At 47.1% G+C, this 24,470-nt stretch overlaps 1 protein-coding gene across 1 annotated transcript in view; it reads left to right on the top strand.

The window, feature by feature from the left end:
* Window positions 1–24,470, top strand: part of LOC128693904 (uncharacterized) — an 83,990-nt gene that overhangs the window by 7,146 nt on the left and 52,374 nt on the right. The window contains exons 2-3 of the mRNA XM_070090760.1: window positions 7,736–7,888; window positions 13,062–13,210. Of these exons, the coding sequence (XP_069946861.1) occupies window positions 7,736–7,888; window positions 13,062–13,210 (302 nt within the window). The remainder of the gene's footprint in view (window positions 1–7,735; window positions 7,889–13,061; window positions 13,211–24,470) is intronic.

Below are 24,470 nucleotides of genomic sequence, written 5' to 3'. Positions count from 1 at the left end.
GGGAAGGTCGCTCCTGCCCTAAGAAGGTCGGTCCTGACCTAAGAAGGTCGGTCCTGACCTGGGAAGGTCGGTCCTGACCTGGGAAGGTCGCTCCTGCCCTAAGAAGGTCGGTCCTGACCTGGGAAGGTCGGTCCTGACCTGGGAAGGTCGCTCCTGCCCTGGGAAGGTCGCTCCTGCCCTGGGAAGGTCGCTCCTGCCCTGGGAAGGTCGGTCCTGCCCTGGGAAGGTCGCTCCTGCCCTGGGAAGGTCGGTCCTGCCCTGGGAAGGTCGCTCCTGCCCTGGGAAGGTCGCTCCTGCCCTGGGAAGGTCGCTCCTGCCCTGGGAAGGTCGCTCCTGCCCTGGGAAGGTCGCTCCTGCCCTGGGAAGGTCGCTCCTGCCCTGGGAAGGTCGCTCCTGCCCTGGGAAGGTCGCTCCTGCCCTGGGAAGGTCGGTCCTGCCCTGGGAAGGTCGGTCCTGCCCTGGGAAGGTCGGTCCTGACCTGGGAAGGTCGGTCCTGACCTGGGAAGGTCGCTCCTGCCCTGGGAAGGTTGGTCCTGACCTGGGAAGGTCGCTCCTGCCCTGGGAAGGTCGCTCCTGCCCTGGGAAGGTCGCTCCTGCCCTGGGAAGGTCGCTCCTGCCCTGGGAAGGTCGCTCCTGCCCTGGGAAGGTCGCTCCTGCCCTGGGAAGGTCGGTCCTGACCTGGGAAGGTCGGTCCTGACCTGGGAAGGTCGCTCCTGCCCTGGGAAGGTCGCTCCTGCCCTGGGAAGGTCACTCCTGCCCTGGGAAGGTCGCTCCTGCCCTGGGAAGGTCGGTCCTGACCTGGGAAGGTCGGTCCTGACCTGGGAAGGTCGGTCCTGACCTGGGAAGGTCGCTCCTGCCCTGGGAAGGTCGCTCCTGCCCTGGGAAGGTCGCTCCTGCCCTGGGAAGGTCGCTCCTGACCTGGGAAGGTCGCTCCTGACCTGGGAAGGTCGGTCCTGACCTGGGAAGGTTGGTCCTGACCTGGGAAGGTCGGTCCTGACCTGGGAAGGTCGGTCCTGACCTGGGAAGGTTGGTCCTGACCTGGGAAGGTCGGTCCTGACCTGGGAAGGTTGGTCCTGACCTGGGAAGGTTGGTCCTGACCTGGGAAGGTTGGTCCTGACCTGGGAAGGTCGCTCCTGCCCTGGGAAGGTCGCTCCTGCCCTGGGAAGGTTGGTCCTGCCCTGGGAAGGTCGCTCCTGCCCTGGGAAGGTTGGTACTGGCCTGGGAAGGTCGGTCCTGACCTGGGAAGGTCGGTCCTGACCTGGGAAGGTCGGTCCTGGCCTGGGAAGGTTGGTCCTGGCCTGGGAAGGTTGGTCCTGCCCTGGGAAGGTCGCTCCTGGCCTGGGAAGGTCGCTCCTGCCCTGGGAAGGTTGGTCCTGCCCTGCGAAGGTCGCTCCTGACCTGGGAAGGTCGGTCCTGGCCTGGGAAGGTTGGTCCTGGCCTGGGAAGGTCGCTCCTGCCCTGGGAAGGTCGCTCCTGCCCTGGGAAGGTTGGTCCTGGCCTGGGAAGGTTGGTCCTGGCCTGGGAAGGTCGCTCGTGCCCTGGGAAGGTCGCTCCTGCCCTGGGAAGGTTGGTCCTGGCCTGGGAAGGTTGGTCCTGCCCTGCGAAGGTCGCTCCTGGCCTGGGAAGGTTGCTCCTGCCCTGGGAAGGTTGGTCCTGCCCTGGGAAGGTCGCTCCTGCCCTGGGAAGGTCGCTCCTGCCCTGGGAAGGTTGGTCCTGGCCTGGGAAGGTTGGTCCTGACCTGGGAAGGTCGGTCCTGGCCTGGGAAGGTCGGTCCTGGCCTGGGAAGTTCGGTCCTGGCCTGGGAAGGTCGGTCCTGGCCTGGGAAGGTCGGTCCTGGCCTGGGAAGGTCGGTCCTGGCCTGGGAAGGTCGGTCCTGGCCTGGGAAGGTCGGTCCTGACCTGGGAAGGTCGGTCCTGGCCTGGGAAGGTCGGTCCTGGCCTGGGAAGGTCGACCCTGGCCTGGGAAGGTCGGTCCTGGCCTGGGAAGGTCGGTCCTGGCCTGTGAAGGTTGGTCCTGATCTGGGAAGGTCGGTCCTGGCCTGAGAAGGTCGGTCCTGGCCTGTGAAGGTTGGTCCTGACCTGGGAAGGTCGGTCCTGGCCTGGGAAGGTTGGTCCTGGCCTGGGAAGGTCGGTCCTGACCTGGGAAGGTCGGTCCTGGCCTGGGAAGGTTGGTCCTGACCTGGGAAGGTCGGTCCTGACCTGGGAAGGTCGGTCCTGACCTGGGAAGGTCGGTCCTGACCTGGGAAGGTCGGTCCTGACCTGGGAAGGTCGGTCCTGACCTGGGAAGGTCGGTCCTGACCTGGGAAGGTCGGTCCTGGCCTGGGAAGGTCGGTCCTGGCCTGGGAAGGTCGGTCCTGGCCTGGGAAGGTTGGTCCTGACCTGGGAAGGTCGGTCCTGCCCTGGGAAGGTCGGTCCTGCCCTGGGAAGGTTGGTCCTGACCTGGGAAGGTCGCTCCTGCCCTGGGAAGGTTGGTCCTGGCCTGGGAAGGTCGGTCCTGACCTGGGAAGGTCGGTCCTGACCTGGGAAGGTCGGTCCTGGCCTGGGAAGGTTGGTCCTGGCCTGGGAAGGTTGGTCCTGCCCTGGGAAGGTCGCTCCTGGCCTGGGAAGGTCGCTCCTGCCCTGGGAAGGTTGGTCCTGCCCTGCGAAGGTCGCTCCTGACCTGGGAAGGTCGGTCCTGGCCTGGGAAGGTTGGCCCTGGCCTGGGAAGGTCGCTCCTGCCCTGGGAAGGTCGCTCCTGCCCTGGGAAGGTTGGTCCTGGCCTGGGAAGGTTGGTCCTGGCCTGGGAAGGTCGCTCCTGCCCTGGGAAGGTAGCTCCTGCCCTGGGAAGGTTGGTCCTGGCCTGGGAAGGTTGGTCCTGCCCTGCGAAGGTCGCTCCTGGCCTAGGAAGGTTGCTCCTGCCCTGGGAAGGTTGGTCCTGCCCTGGGAAGGTCGCTCCTGCCCTGGGAAGGTCGCTCCTGCCCTGGGAAGGTTGGTCCTGGCCTGGGAAGGTTGGTCCTGACCTGGGAAGGTCGGTCCTGGCCTGGGAAGGTCGGTCCTGGCCTGGGAAGTTCGGTCCTGGCCTGGGAAGGTCGGTCCTGGCCTGGGAAGGTCGGTCCTGGCCTGGGAAGGTCGAGCCTGGCCTGGGAAGGTCGGTCCTGGCCTGGGAAGGTCGGCCCTGACCTGGGAAGGTCGGTCCTGGCCTGGGAAGGTCGGTCCTGGCCTGGGAAGGTCGGTCCTGGCCTGGGAAGGTCGGTCCTGGCCTGGGAAGGTCGGTCCTGGCCTGGGAAGGTTGGTCCTGACCTGGGAAGGTCGGTCCTGGCCTGGGAAGGTCGGTCCTGGCCTGGGAAGGTCGGTCCTGATCTGGGAAGGTCGGTCCTGATCTGGGAAGGTCGGTCCTGGCCTGGGAAGGTCGGTCCTGGCCTGGGAAGGTCGGTCCTGGCCTGGGAAGGTCGGTTCTTAGCCTGAGAAGGTCGGTCCTGGCCTGGGAAAGTCGGTTCTTAATCTGGAAAGGTCGGTCCTGGCCTGGGAATGTCGGTCCTGGCCTGGGAAGGTCGGTTCTAAGCCTGGGAAGGTCGGTCCTTGCCTGGGAAGGTCGGTCCTGGCCTGGCAAGGTCGGTTCTTAGCCTGGGAAGGTCGGTCCTGGCCTGGGAAGGTCGGTTCTAAGCCTGGGAAGGTCGGTCCTGGTCTGGCAAGGTCGGTTCTTAGCCTGGGAAGATCGGTCCCTGGATTAAGACATGTACTGAAGTATGTTTGTGTGTACTCACACATATATGTGTATGTGTACTCACCTAGTTGTGGTTGCAGCGGTCGATTCACAGCTCCTGGCTCCGCCTCTTCACTGGCCGCTATTTGGTCACTCTTCCCGCTCCGTGAGCTTTATCATATCTCTCCTTAAAACTATGTATGGATCCTGCCTCCACTACATCACTTCCCAGACTATTCCACTTCCTAACATCTCTGTGACTGAAGAAATACTTCCTGCGTGTGTGTGCACTCACCTATATGTGGTTGTAGGGGTCGGGTCTTAGCTCCTGGCCCCGCCTCTCGACTTGCTACTTGTCAGATTCACTCCTAGCCTCACGGGCCCTATCATATCTATTTTTATGGCTACATTGCTACGTCTGTATGGATTAATATAACAAGACCTCTTTGTCGAGGTCATTCCACTTCCACTTCCTGAGACTGAAGAAATACTTCCTGACATCCCTTCGACTCAACTGTCTTAAATTTCCAGAGAGAGAGAGAGAGAGAGAGAGAGAGAGAGAGAGAGAGAGAGAGAGAGAGAGAGAGAGAGAGAGAGAGAGAGGAATAAGTAAAGAGAGTGAAGGGAAGAAATACAATTGTTCAAGTCTACGGTACAAACCATGCATATTCCCACAATATTATTCACACGGGAAAACGGGATGAGTGTCTATGTTATTATTATTATTATTAAATTCGTCTAGAAAGCTAAATCCATTGTGGGTCACAGAGCACCTGCGGAATAGAGGCAATAACTTCTATCCATGAAAGGGTACTGTAGCTCCAATGTCTCAGATCAAGAGCCCTTCACTAGCATCAAGGTTCCTGTGAAGGGTGAGAATGTACACTGCTTATATTAGCACATACTAGTGCTCGGTGTAGTTGAGTTTGTGAATGTTGAACTACATCTCTTGGCTCCATCTCTTTCTGTTAAGCAGACGTGATATGCATTTTTTAAAGAAGCAATAGATTTACATTCTGCGTCTTCCCCGACTTTGTTTCACTTCTTTACTCACATTATTATTATTATCATCATCATCATAATATTCACAAGAAAGCGCTAAATCCGATGCTTACCAGTAAATTTATAATAACTTACTGTGTGAGCCATTTCTATGTGCTTTCTTCCTCTCATTCAGCTCCAACCTGTGGTAAATAAGACCTTTATGTCCTGGAGTATTGTTTACGTCACCATGTCTCCTCTAGTACTCAATTATCCCAAGACGTAAGATCCAGACACTGCAGTCTCTCTCCACAGCTTCTCTTTGAAAATTAAGTGAATATAGTCGGGTAGTGTGTGTCTAGCATAGAGATGTATCAGATATCCGCATCCGCGAAACATCCGCACTATTTCTTACATGCGCATTTCACTGTAAACTGATATCCGTAAATGCATCCGCAAAATAAGTAAGACATCCTCATACACATCCGCATCCACGGATATCTAAATTTTCACGTCCGATATATCTCTAGTCTAGCACTTAGTTGTGTGAGGCTCAGCCTCCAACACTTGCTGCTCTGAATGACCAACACGAGTGGAATGTTTTACATAATTATAATATTAATTCATTGCTTTTATTTCTCAGATCTAGTACTAACTTGGTAGTTTATGTGCTTTACTGTTCATGGGATTTACAACAATGGTAGATATTTAAAGTCGAGTCCTACATTGTGCACAATAATGATTAGTAGGTTTGTGTTCAGGTTCCTTAATGACTTTCTTTTCACTGTCCAATCTAGCTTACTTTGCTGCTAACGAGCTTGTGTTTGTTTCCTTACACAGACTGTGATGGCTCCTCCTAAGGATTCAGAGATGAATAAAACTTTCCTTGTAATTTATATAATTTTAGCACTTTTCTTAAGCGATCTTGTAAAATCTCAGATCCCGCTGCCTATACCAGGTCCAGCTCCCATAGTGTTGTCTTCGTGCCTTCATCCAACACTACGTACTTTAGCAGAGCATAGTGAAGCCTAACAAAAATTAAATATTTAATTTTTAAAGGGGTGGAGAGGTAAGCCAGCGGAAGGCTTAAAATGACCAAAACCTGCAATGGTGGGTCATCATATGTGACTAATAAGACCCGCGCCAGGACACACTTGTCGTGTTTCCTGACGAATCTTACCCAACCTATTATCTTCCCAAATCACTTAGCTTCTCACAAATTTTCTTATCCTTCCATTGTGGGTCACAGAGCTTCAGTTTTGATCACAATCTCCTACCAACATCTTTCTCCTTTTGTGGTTCATCTTTTGTTTTCGTAATTGGGAAACGTTAATATTTCATATTCCTCTTAACTTTATGGTATTTATTTATAACCTTCTTACTTAATTTTCTTTCAACCTGTCCCATAGCTCGACTGATAGCGCACTCAGCTCACACACTGACGTCCGGGGATCGATCATCCGGTACGACTGGAAAACATTAGGACGTGTTTCCATAAGACACCTGCTGCCCCTGTTCACCATCAGTAAAATGGGTAACTGGGTGTTAGTCCACTGGTGTGGGTCGCATCCTGGGACAAAATTGACCTAATTTGCCGGAAATGCTCAGCATAACAAGCGGCTTTCTATATAGTAGTATGTCAGTGATGTCAGCTAGGACTGTATACCTTGTACATGTACTTGTCGAAATAAAGATATTATTATTATTATTAACCACTATATCATTAAATGTTTCTTGTTCCTGGTTTTATTTCCTTGCATGCTTAATAATAAACAATGGGTTATCTTTACATTTATCGTACATCACTTTCTAGAATGGAGAGACTAATCTTAAACTCTTCTTTGTTTACACTTAAAAAGTTGATTAATTTCGTACAGTGGGAAGTGTACATCTGATGATCAAGCCTAGAACTTTCTCTAACACTGAGTGCTCTCAAGACACACGTTGCAGAATAAGCTTTTGTTAGGACAATGTTAATAAATATCTAACAGGACAAAATATTACTTAAATAAAAGCTTTTTCTGCAACATATCTTTTCTGCAATATTGTCAGTGGTACGCTATTTCATTTGTTCTTCCCAGAGCGTGGCAACAACTGCGTCACAAACTCTTACATTACGCATTCACAAGGTATCAGCAGTGTAAAGTCTCGTACCACGCATCATACTCTCTCAAGACAACACAGTGATATTTTAATACCAGTAGCTTACTAACACTTCCATAAAGGTGATTAACATCTTGGTGTAAAATACTGTTGCCACTGTCAGTGTGGCGACTTCCTGACATGTTACCAATCCATACCCCGGCCGGGATTGAACCCGAATCTCCGCTAGCTGGAGATTCGTCTGTAAAAACTTGCATTTGTGGTCACAGTGGTGCCTGTGCTAACCTTCCTATGGTGTAGAAATATACCTAGTTGGACAAATCTTATTGTGGCTAGCTGGTCTAGTGGCTAACGCGACAGGCTGGAGTTTTGAGACTCTCTGACCGCGGGGTCAATCCCGGCCGGGGTATGGTTTGTTTGCAATCGTTTCATTACGATTTCGTGAGTCATGTTACCAATGTTGCACATTTTACTAACACTGCGCCATTAGCGTAACGTATTGCCCTCTACTCACGCGCTGCAATGAAAGTGACATCTGGTACTATAATTTTGACACTGTCAATAGATTTTCTAAGAATTAAGCTAATATATCAGTTCTATAAACAATAGTTCTGCAAACAATTTACCAGTTCTATAAACAAAATAGTTCTGTAAACAATATACTAGTTCTATAAACGATATACCAGTTTCTAACTGCTGTAAAGTACATCACGTCAAAGTGTATTATACAGGAGTTATATCAATGTATAAACCTGCACCGAAAACACCCTCTGTAGCAACAGTGGTGAGTAACCACTATAATTATATTCAATGGGAAGAGCTGAACCCGCAAGGGCAAAACAAAGCCTGTAGAAAAGTTTGATGTAAGGGACAGGGTACTTCTATTTCCTTGGATCAAAAGCCCTTCCTCAGCATCTACGTGCCTCCCAATGTAGTCAACCTCACTCAATTATTACTTCTCTCCCAACAGAAGTAGACAAGCTAATGACGAAGTGGAAGAAGGAGAAAGGATCACTGGAGGAGCACATCGACGCGGCGCTCCTTGCTGTGTGTAGCACAGACCGTCTCAGAGCCTACGTGCTCTCCCCCCCCAAGATGATGCGACTCTGTTCTGGCATCAGAGGTTAGTTCTTCTGCAGTGTGTGGACGAGGGAACCTTACCTAGTTCTCCAAGACTGACTTTAATATTGTTGACGAATTACAATACAGATTAATATACGTTAACCTAACACAAAACAAAACGAAACTATTAAGTTTCTGAAGCATGTATATTGGGAAGATATAAAAAAATGAAAAATGAAATGAAAGTGTACACTGGGGAATCAGGTCGGGGGGTGAGGGTAAAAATCTGACTGACATCATTTTTAATTCAATTTAAGGAGGCTACTTCAATACATGTCTTAATTATGCTAGATGTCTGCTTTAGTTACTGTCAGTATACTTAAGTAACGTGGTTATTATCAGCAATATCATCAGACACTTACCTTGGATGAGACACAACACAGCGACCTACTCAACTATTTGCAATAGTTATTTATCCTCATTGAAAAAAAAAAATAATTTCTTAATTTTAAGAAAAGGCACCAGATTTTTTTACTAGAGTTCAAGTAATTATAATTATCTACTACTTTATATCTCCCTATCCTCCAACACCACCACCGAACCTTCCTCCAACACCACCACCGAACCTTCCTCCAACACCACCACCGAACCTTCCTCCAACACCACCACCGAACCTTCCTCCAACACCACCACCGAACCTTCCTCCAACACCACCACCGAACCTTCCTCCAATACCACCACCGAACCTTCCTCCAACACCACCAACGAGCCCTCCTCCAACACCACCACCGAGCCTTCCTCCAACACCACCACCGAGCCTTCCTCCAACACCACCACCGAGCCCTCCTCCAAAACCACAACCGAACCTTCCTCCAACACCACCACCGAGCCTTCCTCCAACACCACCACCGAGCCCTCCTCCAACACCACCACCGAGCCCTCCTCCAACACCACCACCGAGCCTTCCTATAACACCACCACCGAGCCCTCCTCCAACACCACCACCGAGCCCTCCTCCAACACCACCACCGAGCCTTCCTATAACACCACCACAGAGCCCTCCTCCAACACCACCACCGAGCCTTCCTCCAACACCACCACCGAGCCCTCCTCCAACACCACCACCGAGCCTTCCTCCAACACCACCACCGAGCCCTCCTCCAACACCACCACCGAGCCTTCCTATAACACCACCACAGAGCCCTCCTCCAACACCACCACCGAGCCTTCCTCCAACACCACCACCGAGCCCTCCTCCAACACCACCACCGAGCCTTCCTCCAACACCACCACCGAGCCTTCCTCCAACACCACCACCGAGCCTTCCTCCAACACCACCACCGAGCCCTCCTCCAACACCACCACCGAGCCTTCCTCCAACACCACCACAGAGCCCTCCTCCAACACCACCACCGAGCCTTCCTCCAACACCACCACAGAGCCCTCCTCCAACACCACCACCGAGCCTTCCTCCAACACCACCACCGAGCCTTCCTCCAACACCACCACCAAGCCTTCCTCCAACACCACCACAGAGCCCTCCTCGAACACCACCACCGAGCCTTCCACCAACACCACCACCGAGCCCTCCTCCAACACCACCACCGAGCCTTCCACCACCACCGAGCCTTCCTCCAACACCACCACCGAGCCTTCCACCAACACCACCACCGAGCCTTCCTTCAACACCACCACCGAGCCTTCCACCAACACCACCACCGAGTCTTCCTCCAACACCACCACCGAGCCCTCCTCCAACACCACCACCGAGCCTTCCTCCAACACCACCACCGAGCCCTCCTCCAACACCGCCACCGAGCCTTCCTCCAACACCACCACCGAGCCTTCCACCAACACCACCACCGAGCCTTCCTCCAACACCACCACCGAGCCTTCCTCCAACACCACCACCGAGCCTTCCTCCAACACCACCACCAAGCCTTCCTCAAACACCACCACCGAGCCTTCCTCCAACACCACCACCGAGCCTTCCTCCAACACCACCACCGAGCCTTCCTCCAACACCACCACCGAGCCTTCCTCCAACACCACCACCGAGCCTTCCACCAACACCACCACCGAGCCTTCCTCCAACACCACCACCGAGACTTCCTCCAACACCACCACCGAGCCTTCCTCCAACACCACCACCGAGCCTTCCTCCAACACCACCACCGAGCCTTCCTCCAACACCACCAACGAGCCTTCCTCCAACACCACCAACGAGCCTTCCTCCAACACCACCACCGAGCCTTCCTCCAACACCACCACCGAGCCTTCCTCCAACACCACCACCGAGCCTTCCTCCAACACCACCACCACGCCTTCCTCCAACACCACCACCGAGCCTTCCTCCAACACCACCACCGAGCCTTCCTCCAACACCACCACCGAGCCTTCCACCAACACCACCACCGAGCCTTCCTCCAACACCACCACCGAGACTTCCTCCAACACCACCACCGAGCCTTCCTCCAACACCACCACCGAGCCTTCCTCCAACACCACCACCGAGCCTTCCTCCAACACCACCACCGAGCCTTCCTCCAACACCACCACCGAGCCTTCCTCCAACACCACCACCGAGCCTTCCTCCAACACCACCACCGAGCCTTCCTCCAACACCACCACCGAGCCTTCCTCCAACACCACCACCAGGCCTTCCTCGAACACCACCACCGAGCCTTCCTCCAACACCACCACCGAGCCTTCCTCCAACACCACCACCGAGCCTTCCACCAACACCACCACCGAGCCTTCCACCAACACCACCACCGAGCCTTCCTCCAACACCACCACCGAGCCTTCCTCCAACACTACCACCGAGCCTTCCTCCAACACCACCACCGAGCCTTCCTCCAACACCACCACCGAGCCTTCCTCCAACACCACCACCGAGCCTTCCTCCAACACCACCACCGAGCCTTCCTCCAACACCACCACTGAGCCTTCCACCAACACCACCACCGAGCCTTCCACCAACACCACCACCGAGCCTTCCTCCAACACCACCACGGAGCCTTCCTCCAACACCACCACTGAGCCTTCCTCCAACACCACCACCGAGCCTTCCTCCAACACCACCACAGAGCCTTCCTCCAACACCACCACCGAGCCTTCCTCCAACACCACCACCGAGCCTTCCTCCAACACCACCACCGAGCCTTCCTCCAACACCACCACCAAGCCTTCCTCCAACACCACCACCAAGCCTTCCACCAACACCACCACCGAGCCTTCCTCCAACACCACCACCGAGCCTTCCTCCAACACCACCACCGAGCCTTCCTCCAACACCACCACCGAGCCTTCCTCCAACACCACCACCGAGCCTTCCTCCAACACCACCACCGAGCCTTCCTCCAACACCACCACCGAGCCTTCCACCAACACCACCACCGAGCCTTCCACCAACACCACCACCGAGCCTTCCTCCAACACCACCACCGAGCCTTCCTCCAACACCACCACCGAGCCTTCCTCCAGCACCACCACCGAGCCTTCCTCCAACACTACCACCGAGCCTTCCTCCAACACCACCACCGAGCCTTCCTCCAACACCACCACCGAGCCTTCCTCCAACACCACCACCGAGCCTTCCTCCAACACCACCACCGAGCCTTCCTCCAACACCACCACCGAGCCTTCCTCCAACACCACCACCGAGCCTTCCTCCAACACCACCACCGAGCCTTCCTCCAACACCACCACCGAGCCTTCCTCCAACACCACCACCGAGCCTTTCTCCAACACCACCACCGAGCCTTCCTCCAACACTACCACCGAGCCTTCCTCCAATACCACCACCGAGCCTTCCTCCAACACCACCACCGAGCCTTCCTCCAACACCACCACCGAGCCTTCCTCCAACACCACCACCGAGCCTTCCTCCAACACCACCACCGAGCCTTCCACCAACACCACCACCGAGCCTTCCTCCAACACCACCACGGAGCCTTCCTCCAACACCACCACTGAGTCTTCCTCCAACACCACCACCGAGCCTTCCTCCAAGACCACCACCGAGCCTTCCTCCAACACCACCACCGAGCCTTCCACCAACACCACCACCGAGCCTTCCTCCAACACCACCACCGAGCCTTCCTCCAGCACCACCACCGAGCCTTCCTCCAACACCACCACCGAGCCTTTCTCCAACACCACCACCGAGCCTTCCTCCAACACTACCACCGAGCCTTCCTCCAATACCACCACCGAGCCTTCCTCCAACACCACCACCGAGCCTTCCTCCAACACCACCACCGAGCCTTCCTCCAACACCACCACCGAGCCTTCCTCCAACACCACCACCGAGCCTTCCACCAACACCACCACCGAGCCTTCCTCCAACACCACCACGGAGCCTTCCTCCAACACCACCACTGAGTCTTCCTCCAACACCACCACCGAGCCTTCCTCCAAGACCACCACCGAGCCTTCCTCCAACACCACCACCGAGCCTTCCACCTACACCACCACCGAGCCTTCCTCCAACACCACCACCGAGCCTTCCTCCAGCACCACCACCGAGCCTTCCTCCAACACCACCACCGTGGCACAAGACCTACAACACTATTAATTTTAAGTGAGAAACTTATAAATAAACCAGAATATAACTGTGTGCTTCATTAGTATTAAGATAACAGTTTACTATAATAAGTTAGTTACTCTTAGACTACAGCCCTGGGCTAAGGTGCTGTCTTTTTCTCAAGACACCATCAGTCATGTATTAGGTCAGGTCAGTCAGTTATCAATCACAGAAATATGTAGCACCATAGTGAAGGGGGCAGGCAGCATTTTTTCAGGTTATTAGGCCTAATTGCTTGGCTGACCTGTCTATTGATTAATAGAAACACTTGGCACACAAGAGCATTAGGTGCAAACTGCAACAATTCTCCTGGAAACATAACTGCTCAGCGCACAAAATATAAGCACATACAGCCCCGGGAAACGACACATTCTTTGATCGAAGTTACACCTAATTAATGATTGAAGGTTTTAATGAAAATATTTTGAGATTTTTCATATGGTGGAATATGAGAGGTAAACTTAGCTAGCTTCTGTTTTAACATATAACTCATAGAATACTATAACCTGTGAGCTTTATGATCGTCTGCCACGGGTTAGAGTTACCACCCATTCTGTGGTTCTGCACACTGAGAATGTACCTAATTTTGTTAAAAAATCACCCAATGTAATCCTCATCCCTTGTGTATTTATCTGTCCCACTGCAGCGCACTACGAGGACGAGATAGGTTTGGTGTTGCTGCAGCAGTACTCGGGCAAAAAGAAGAGCAACGTGGACAAGGTCTTTCAGGCTCTCTGCAGGAAGGCCATTCCGGCGTGTACCAGAGGTATAAAACCCATGTCCGTCGCTAGAAAGGTCAGTGAAATCAGTGTAACACACATATAAGCAATTGTTATATATATATATATATATATATATATATATATATATATATATATATATATATATATATATATATATATATATACAATTATACATATATATATAATATATATATATATATATATATATATATATATATATATATATATATATATATATATATATATATATATATATATATATATAAATTAGCAAAAAAATAGAAGAGGGTAATACTATTGGAGCTTTGAGACTTATAACCAGTGAGGATACCATCGCTCCCAAGGACGTCAGCACGGCGCAAGCTCTGAAGGACAAACATCCACCCAGGGCTCCCAGTACCAACATTGACCTCCCTGACATTGCAGCAGGCGAAGAACATCTAACCTTACAGGATGCTGATGTGTATAAAGCTGCTATGTCATTTCCACAGGGTTCAGCAGGAGGTTTCACCGGTTTAAGGCCTCAACACTTAAAACAAATACTCAATCCAGCACTTGGTGAGGTTTCAGAGAGGCTGCTGTCTGAACTCACCAAATTTTCCAACCTGTGCCTGGCTGGCGGTGTCCCAGAGGCCATCAGACCCTTTTTCTTTGGTGCCTCATTGTGTGCCCTCCGGAAAAAGGATGGCGGAATCAGGCCCATTGCGGTCTACATGGTCTTAACTGTTCCAAAACCAAGTGCTGGCATGCAAGACACAATGAGGTCAATGACATCATTAAGAGAACCCTTGCTACAGCTGGATGCCCTGCCGAGAGGGAGCCACGATCACTTGCAGCAAACAATACCCACAACCCAGCAAACCGCCCCGACGGGATCACCATCTATCCTTGGAAGAATGGCAAGCTCTTAGCATGGGACTATACCTGTGTGTCCACACTGGCTGACACCTATATCCATCACAGTGTGGGGCGACAGGGAGGAGCTGCTGACCACAGGGAGGAGTACAAGATCAGCAAGTACAGGGACATTAGCCAACAGTATCAATTTGTCCCAGTGGGATCAGAGACCTTGGGATCATGGGGAAAAAATGCCACACGCTTCCTTAAAGAATTGGGTTCCAGACTCATCGACACCACCAGGGACCCAAGGGCAGCCACTTTCATGTTCCAGCGCCTCAGCGTCGCCATCCAGAGGGGAAATGCTTGCTGCATACTTGGCTCACGTCCAGCCTCGGAGGAGCTGGAGGAAATTCATCATCTTTGATACATTGTGCCATTGTATTCATGTTTATGTTTTTTTCTGTAAATGTATTTTGTTTATTAATAAATGTTCACATAGAATAAAACATATATAGGGGGTGGTAGGAGAAGAAAATATTCAAACAGCTCCGGGGAGAACCTTGAGTTTTCTCTGAGGTACGTTTATTGTCTTCTCTGAGGATGAGGGTCCCCATTCCAGCTATAGAGGTGGTACTTCCCTATATAATTTTTTATATACATATATATATACATATACATATATATATATATATATATATATATATATATATATATATATATATATATATATATATATATATATATATATATACATATATAATGAGGATAACCAAAATTAGGTAACAGAAGACTGGATATCAGATTGGAGGGAGGGGAGAGAGAGTATGGAGGAGGTGAATGTATTTAGATATTTGGGAGTGAACGTGTTAGCAGATAGATCTATGAAAGATGCGGTGAATCACAGAATTGACGAGGGAAAAAAGGTGAGCGGTGTACTGAGGAGTCTGTGGAGATAAAGAACTTTATCCATGAAAGCAAAGAGACGAATGTATGAGAGTATATTTATACTAACGCACTTGTATGGTTGTGAAGCATGGGTGGTGAATGTTGCAACAAGGAGAAGGCTGGAGGCAGTAGAGATGTCATGTCTGAGGGCAATGTATGGTGTGAATATAATGGAGAGAATCCATAGTTTGGAGATTAGGAGGTGTGGGATTACCAAAACTATTATGCAGAGGGCTGAGGAGGGGTTATTGAGATTGTTTGGACATGTAGAGAGGCTGAAACGAAATAGAATGACTTCGAGAGTGTACAAATCTGTAGAGGGAAGGTGGGATAGGGGTCGGCCTAGTTGGAGAGAGGGATTAAAGGAGGTTTTGTGTGCGAGGGGCTTAGACTTCCAGAAGGCGTGCGTGAGCGTGTTTGACAGGAGCAAATGGAGACAAATGGTTTTTAGGACTTGTCGTACTGTTGGAGTGCAAGCAAGGTAACATTTATGAAGGAATTCAGGGAAACCAGCAGGCCGGACTTGATTCCTGGAGATGGGAAGTACAGAGCAGGCACTCTGAAGATGTTAATGTTGCAGTTTTATAACTGTAGTATAAGCATGCCTCTGGCAAGACAGTGATGGAGTGAATGATGAAAGTTTTACTTTTTCTAGCCACCCTGTCTTGGTGGGAAACAGCCGATGTGTTAATAATATAATAATAATAATAATAATAATAATAATAATAATAATAATAATATATATATATATATATATATATATATATATATATATATATATATATATATATATATATATATATATATATATATATATATATATATATATAAATATATATATATATATAAATATATATATATATATATATATATATATATATATATATATATATATATATATATATATATATATATATATATATATATATATATAAGCAGACATGTGTAAGTGAGCACACAGGTCCAAGACTGCGTACATAAGTACCTAGATAAGAGACAAACAAGATCCCAATGGAAATTAGTCACACTGACTTTATTGGATTGTGACAGGTTAAATTTACATAATTTATTTATGTATGCGTTCAGTATTTATGCGCTTTCAGAACCACTGTATAAATATATGTTAATATCCAAAGTCATTTGTAGGTTTCCTTACTAAAGCTTATCTTGATGGATCCCAAAAACAGTGAGAATATCAGGTTAAGATTTCCTTTATAGAAAAGCACAGCAATTAAAAAAAAAAGGACACAGGTGCAGTTACAAGGAAATCGTACTGACAATGTTTCGTCATCGCAGGCGCAAGCATTATTAAGTTCTCTGTGATTCGTTGAAGCCGCTATATGGGCGAAATGTCAGTAAAGCGTCCATGTAACTGCATTTGTGTCCGTTTCTCATCTTATCGTTGTTATTATAAACCTTGTCTGACCCCTATACAATGTCATGTAGATTACTCCTACTCAATGAGGTACTCTGCTCTAACAATAAAACGTAAAACAAAATGCAGATTATTTAAAACTTGATGGTCAAGCTTATCCTAGACGGAAATAAATGGTATAAAATACCGACACAATGGCAATTATCCTAGACCAGGGATGGGCAACCTTTTTAAGTGTTCATGCCAAAGTCGGCCATATCTTTGAAACAAAATCTCTGGAAACATATGGGGACTATTTCCCCGCTTTTCTTGGAACGTATACGCGATAAATGTCGCTTTTTTTTCTTTTTTGAGACCAGAGGTTAGCGAGCCGGAAAAAAGTCGTTGGCGTGCCAGGTTTGGCACGCGTGCTAAGGGTCGCCCACCCGTCCTAGACATTGGTGCAATGGAACACGGAGGCCACTATGAACTAAACAAAGCTAATCACTTGTTGGAAGTGACAAAAGTGGAAGTTAAAATTAAACGATCTACAAAATTGCTCAACAATTGTCCTCAGACTCGTATGACGCAGACTGCACTACTGTTTGGTAGCAGATGTTTTCAAACACCGACAATTATGTAATAATACATGTGTAGTACTAGGATATACTATAATGAGCATTACGCTCACCGGATTTTTTCTTACACAGTTTTACAGGCTAAGAGCTGTTATCCCATCAGCTCATTTCGAAGCCCAGCCCTATATAAGGTATACTACCCCTCCCCCAGGATACGACCAACAAGAGTCGACTTACAACCAGGTACCTACTTAATGCAAGATAAACAGAGGCAGCAGGTTTAAGAAATCAAGGGAGCAAAACATCATTACAATACATCCTAGTATTGCACATGTTGTATTTACATACACCACTATTGTACAAGGAAACGTGAAGATAATATTGCTGGGCTCACTCTACGTGTCTCGTAACTCAGTGGTAGAAGTTCGGTTTACAATCAAAAGGACATGGTTCGAATCCTAAATGATGTATAGGCAAGTTATATCAACACACACACAACCTAGTAGCAATCAGTGAAGAGGCGGGGCCAGGAGCTATGACTCCACCCCTGCAACCACAAATAGGTGAGTACAAATAGATGAGTACACACACACACACACACACACACACACACACACATACACGCGCGCGCGCGAGCATACAAGGGTATATCTTGCCACTTACATCTGGTTCATACTATACATACAATTGTGCATGTACATATATGTGTATCCACACTCAACTAAGTTTTCTTCTAATCTCTTAATAGTTCCTCATCTTATAGTGTTTATTTTCATCTCCAAGAGGAAGTGAGAGAATTCTTCTTCCGTAAGTATTGCGTGTCGTAAAAGACAACTAAAATGCCCGGAGTAAGGGGCTAGTAACCCCCTTCTCCTGTATAAATTACTTGTGAAGATTAAACCTTTAAAGGTGTGTTGCTTGAATGTGCGTGGGTGTAACTTGGGTGTGAAGAAAGAATTGATATTGAATGATATGACTGAAAAGAAGCTAAATGTCATAGCTCTAATTTAAACTAAGCTAAAGAGGGTAGGGAAATTTCAGCGCAGAGCAGTAAATGGCATTAGTTTAGGTGTATCTGAGCTAAGGAAGGAGTAGCGATAATATTAAATGTCCAGCTAAGAAAAGAGGAAATATAAGTGTATAAACTTAATAATTACTGAGACTAAAATAAGGGTAGATGTGATACGTTTATTTACCTGGAGAAGAGAGGAGTGTAGACGAGAGAGAGAGAGAAAGAGAGAGAGAGAGAGATTTGGGAGAGGTTAAGAACATAAGAAACACTGCAATAGGCCTACTGACCCATGCGGAGCAGGTCCATGTCCCCCCCCCCGGATTAGCCCAATGACCCACCTAGTCAGGTCACTGCCACTTAAGGAAGGAGCAAGGCATCAGACCTAGTAGCACAAGCTAGTCAGGTCCAACTCACACCCACTCATGTATTTATCTAACCTATTTTTAAAACTACATAACGTTTTAGCCTCTATAACTGTAATCGGGAGTTTGTTCCACTCATCCACAACTATTACCAAACCAGTGCTTTCCTGTATCCTTCCTGAATCTGAATTTTTCCAACTTGAAACCATTGCTGCGAGTCCTGTCTTGGCTGGAAATTTTCAGCACGCTATTTACATCCCCTTTATCTATTCCTGTTTTCCATTTATACGCCTCGATTCTATCCCCCCTAATTCTACGCCTTTCGAGAGAGTGCAGATTCAGGGCCCTCAGTCTATCCTCATAGGAAAGATTTCTGATACATGGGATCATCTTTGTCATCCTCCTCTGTACGTTTTCCAGAGCATTTATATCCATTCTGTAATACGGTGGCCAGAACTGAGCAGCATAGTCTAAATGAGGTCTAACTAAGGATATATAGAGTTGAAGAACAACCTGAGGACTTCTATTATTTATACTTCTAGATATGAAGCCAAGAATTCTGTTAGCTTTATTGCGAACACTAATGCACTGTTGTCTTGGTTTTAGATTACTGTTAACCAGAACTCCTAAATCCTTTTCGCAATCAGCAGTATTAAGATCTACATTATTTAGTTTATATGTCGCATGGTGTTTAGGAAGTTTTGAACCGAGAAAATAACTTGTGGAAGACCTAAATGATAATGATGGGACTAATTGAGTTATGTATAGAAAGAAGTTTAATAGGTACATAATTCTTATTTAAAGAAAAAGAGGATAAATAAGTACACGAGATATGATATAGGGAGTAATGATAATAGTTCGTTGGATTATGTATTGGTGGATAAATGGTTGATGGGTAGACTTACGGCTGTGCATGTTTTTAGAGGGGCAACAAATATATCAGATCGTTTTTTAGTTGTAGTGAGAGAGGTAGATGATGTACATAGCATCGGTGGGTAAGAGAGAAGTGAAAGTCTGCAAATTAAAGGAGGAGATAAGTAAAGTCAAGACATAAGCAACTACTAGGAAAGATGGGATAAAAAAGAATACAGGTAATGAAAATTATCGAGAAGATATGGGGTTGATTTATGAATGAAGTATTAGAGTGTGCAGCAGGGTATTTGAGAGTGGGCGAGGGAGGGAAGAGGAGCGGTCATGGTTTTCATTTTGAAAATTCGTTTCCCACGTGGAAGTTAACTGCTTGAACATTAAAATGGTATAAAATACCGACAGGTTGTTAGGTAAGACACATATGCAACAGTTAGGTATCTTTATTATGAAACGTTTCGCCTACACAGTAGGCTTCTTCAGTCAAGTACAGAAAAGTTGATAGAAGCAGAAGATACTTGAAGACGATGTAATCAGTCCATTACCCTTAAAGTTTTGAGGTGGTCAGTCCCTCAGTCTGGAGAAGAGCATTGTTCCATAGTATGAAACAATATGGAGATGAAGTGACAGGATGGAGCTTTTTATAGCGCCAAGAGGTGAGACGTAGGCCACTAGGAGAGGTAAGAACTCAGATGCTGAGAGGTCAGGTCCCTCTCAAATCCAGCCGCTCTCACTAGTGACCTGACCTCTCAGCATCTGAGTTCTTACCTCTCCTAGTGGCCTACGTCTCACCTCTTGGCGCTATAAAAAGCTCCATCCTGTCACTTCATCTCCATATTGTTTCATACTATGGAACAATGCTCTTCTCCAGACTGAGGGACTGACCACCTCAAAACTTTAAGGGTGATGGACTGATTACATCGTCTTCAAGTATCTTCTGCTTCTATCAACTTTTCTGTACTTGACTGAAGAAGCCTACTGTGTAGGCGAAACGTTTCATAATAAAGATACCTAACTGTTGCATATGTGTCTTACCTAACAACAAGTTAACTGCTGTTTGTAAGGTTGGTTCGTTAATTGAGTTTAAAGCCTATCGGCTATACTAGGATCACCACCATTCAAGAATACTCTAATCCTTAAAATAGGGATTAAAGTAAACTGTGTATGTATATTGATAGCTATACACCTCTCGGTGTATATATGCAATATCACTGCTTATTTAATTCTTGAGGAAACAGGAGAAGTGTTTCCTGACACAAGTCTTAATCACGGTGTCCCGTGGCCTAGTGGCTAAAGTTCTCGATTCACACGGCCAGGGTAGAACCATTTAGCGTGTTTCTTTACGCCGGTTGTCTATGTTCCCCATCAATAAAATGGGTAACTGGGTGTTAGATGACTGGTGTGGGTCGCATCCTGGGACAAAACTGACCTAATTTGCCCGAATTGCTCTGCATAACCACCGGCTTTCTATGTAGTAGTATGTCATTGATGTCAGCTAGGTCTGTATACCTTGTATTATTACTATTAAAGGTTCGCTGGTATTCTCCCGGCCCGGGTCTTTTCCAAGTGGTGGCCCGGCCTTGGCTCCCTGTCTAGGGAGTGTCTGAGACATAAGTCTGCCATGGGAGGAAGCACAAGTACCTCCTCATCTTTGGGACCAATTTTCCCCAGGCCTAGCCACATTCCCCGCCCTCACGGGGCTCGTAGGGAGAAGCTAGGCCTCTCTAGTTGCCATCCCCGCCCCAAGGGGCTAATGGGAATGACAAGCTTGTGAGCTGCAAGCTCGGGCTCAGGCACCTACCCTACCCTAGAAGGGCTGGGCATGGTATCGATGTATACCTTGTAGAAATTAAGATTTTATTTATTTATTATTTACTTAGACGACCCATCTTATAATTGTATGTTATAAAGCTTTCATTAAAATGCATAAATAATATAAAAGTTTACAGTGGGTTTATATAATAAATTATTTTGAATTTAATCAACAATAACTTAATAAAATTAAACACTGTGACTTAGTTTCGTTGTATAAATTTATACTTCTTAAGATTATTTATAACTTTCCTGAATAAAGGTTAATTAATGTTATCATAACACTGCACAGGATACATACATGGAGAAGTTAGCTGGTGTATGTCTCTCAGGGTTTGTAGACAAGCTGAGAATTTAACTCCTATATTAGGGCTCCAAGTATTTTTGACTGGTGGCGAACAGGTGACATGCAACCTTAAGAACCTTATGAGTCGTAGATAGGCCTTAATTAATCCCCTTAACTAACCATCCAACAATAGCGCATGCAAACATCAAGGTGTATGTCTTGATGTATATACGCAGAGAGACAAGAACATTCCTGAATGGTAGTGAAATGGTGACATGCAACCTTAATGATCCTTTGAGTAGTGACAGGCTTTAAGCCCCATTAACCAATCTTCACTGCACTAGCAGTCATATGGGAAAAGTAATTTATATTTTATTTATAGCTTTGGCATATCGGTTATGTACTGTGTGATGTACAGCTTTTGCCATCTGTATTATCCATCATATTTTTATTTTTCAAACCTAAATATAGCACACACGTGCCTTAACAAATGAGGATCCTCAATGGAAATAATTCAGTCTATTTAGCTTTACTGGCTCAGCCTAGATAATATGTAAAAAACAAATGTACATTTATCGTAAATTATGTAATCAATAAATAAAGTAGTAAGAATAGCATTTTTAATAGTGTACTCTCTATCACGGCGACGACTCACAGAAAACGGAAACGGTTTTAGGGTAACTTGTGGCTATACAAGTTTATTTCAACATGATACATTGTTTATACAGAAATACTGAAATAGGTGACACTTAAGTGCATGTTGAAACCCCATGGTTATGCAGAACATTTTAGGCCCTTGTGAGTCTTTACCGAAGGAAGATATAGTATTACAGTACTGGCGAAAAGCTGAATCCATAGGGGTCATAATATTATACCCGAAATGCCTAGGCATGCTAGTGGCCTTCTTACCTGGAATATATCTGGAGAGACTTCCGGGGGTCAACGCACCAGCGCCCCGATCTGTGACCAGGCCTCATGGTGGATCAGGGCCTGATCAACCAGGCTGTTACTGCTGGCCGCACGTAATCCAACGTACCAGCCACAACCCCTCTGGTCAGGTACCGACTTTAGGTGCCTGTCCAGCGCCTGCTTGAAGACAGCCAGGGGTCTATTGGTGATCACCCTGATGTATGCTGGGAGGCAGTTGAACAGTCTTCGGCCCCTGACACTTATTGTGTTGTCTCTTATTATGCTAGTGGCACCCCTGCTTTTCATTGGGGGGTTGTTGCACCGTCTGCCGAGTTTTTTGCTTTCGTAGGGAGTGATTTTCGTGTGCAAGTTTGGTACTTGTCCCTTCTAGGTAGTACAGGTTTAGGAACTTCAAGCGCTCCCAGTAACTGAGGTGGTTTATCGCAGTTATGTGTGCTGTGAAGGTTCTCTGTACATTTTCTAGGTCAGCAATTTCACCTGCCTTGAAAGGTGATGTTAGTGTGCAGCAATATTCCAGCCTAGATAGAAAAAGCGACCTGAAGAGTGTCATCATAAGCTTGGCATCCCTAGGTTTAAATGCTCTCATTATCCATCCTGTCATTTTTCTAGCAGATGTTACTGATACAATGTTATGGTCCTTGAAGGTGAGATGCTCTGACATGATCACTCCCAGGTCTTTGACATTACTTTCTCGCTCTATTGTGTGGTTGGAATTTGTTTTATACTCTGATGAAATTTTAATTTCCTCACTTTATAATATAATATGTAAACCCCACATTGTAATCTTTACAGAGAAATAAACATTTCAATTTCATTTTCAATTTCAATACAGCTCACTGAAATAGAAGACTATCAGGTTTGATCTCAGGAAGGGAAGAAAGAATAACGTTAATTAGCGCAAAAGCCCTTTACCAGCATCAAAGCACTTACTCCTAGAAGGAAGATAGACATAAAACTGCATACACAAATATACTTAACGAAATTCTATGCATTATATATGCACCGTGGTGTATATATATATATATATATATATATATATATATATATATATATATATATATATATATATATATATATATACATATATATATATATACATATATGGTCAGTCCTTCAATCTTAAAGGACTGACCACATCGACTCAAGGTTGAGGGACTGATTACCTCATTCTCCTCCTGTTCTTCAAGATTCTCCTTTGTATGGACTGATGAAGCCACTGTGTGGCGAAACGTTTCCTCAATAAAGATACCCAAGAGTTGCACATGTGTCTAATTTATCAACATGCTCTCATTAGCCCATCTATCCTCCAATAGCTGTTTATATCTTACCCTAACTGCCTCCTCTTTTAGTTTATAAACCTTCACCTCTCTCTTCCCTGATGCTTCTATTCTCCTTGTATCCCATCTACCTTTTACTCTCAGTGTAGCTACAACTAGAAAGTGATCTGATATATCTGTGGCCCCTCTATAAACATGTACATCCTGAAGTCTACTCAACAGTCTTTTATCTACCAATACATAATCCAACAAACTACTGTCATCTCGCCCTACATCATATCTTGTATACTTATTTATCCTCTTTTTCTTAAAATATGTATTACCTATAACTAAACCCCTTTCTATACAAAGTTCAATCAAAGGGCTCCCATTATCATTTACACCTGGCACCCCAAACTTACCTACCACACCCTTTCTAAAAGTTTCTCCTACTTTAGCATTCAGGTCCCCTACCACTTGGTTCAAAGGCTCCTATACATTCACTTAACATCTCCCAAAATCTCTCTCTCTCCTCTACATTCCTCTCTTCTCCAGGTGCATACACGCTTATTATGACCCACTTCTAGCATCCAACCTTTACTTTAATCCACATAATTCTTGAATTTACACATTCATATTCTCTTTTCTCCTTCCATAACTGATCATTCAACATTACTGCTACCCCTTCCTTTGCTCTAACTCTCTCAGATACTCCAGATTTAATCCCATTTATTCCCCCCACCGAAACTCCCCTACCCCTTTCAGCTTTGTTTCGCTTAGGGCCAGGACATCCAACTTCTTTTCATTCATAACATCAGCAATCATCTGTTTCTTGTCATCCGCACTACATCCACGCACATTCAAACATTCCAGTTTTATAAAGTTTTCCTTCTTCTCTTTTTTAGTAAATGTCTACAGAAGGGGTTACTAGCCCATTGCTCCCGGCATTTTAGTCGCCTCATACGACACGCATGGCTTACGGAGGAAAGATTCTTTTCCACTTCCCCATGGACAATAGAAGAAATAAAGAAGAACAAGAGCTATTTAGAAAAAGAAAAACCTAGATGTAT

The sequence above is a fragment of the Cherax quadricarinatus genome, chromosome 33 (genome assembly GCF_038502225.1).
Source record: "Cherax quadricarinatus isolate ZL_2023a chromosome 33, ASM3850222v1, whole genome shotgun sequence".
In the NCBI taxonomy this organism is placed as follows: Eukaryota; Metazoa; Arthropoda; class Malacostraca; order Decapoda; family Parastacidae; genus Cherax; species Cherax quadricarinatus.
This window is presented reverse-complemented; position numbering and strand designations above follow the sequence as displayed.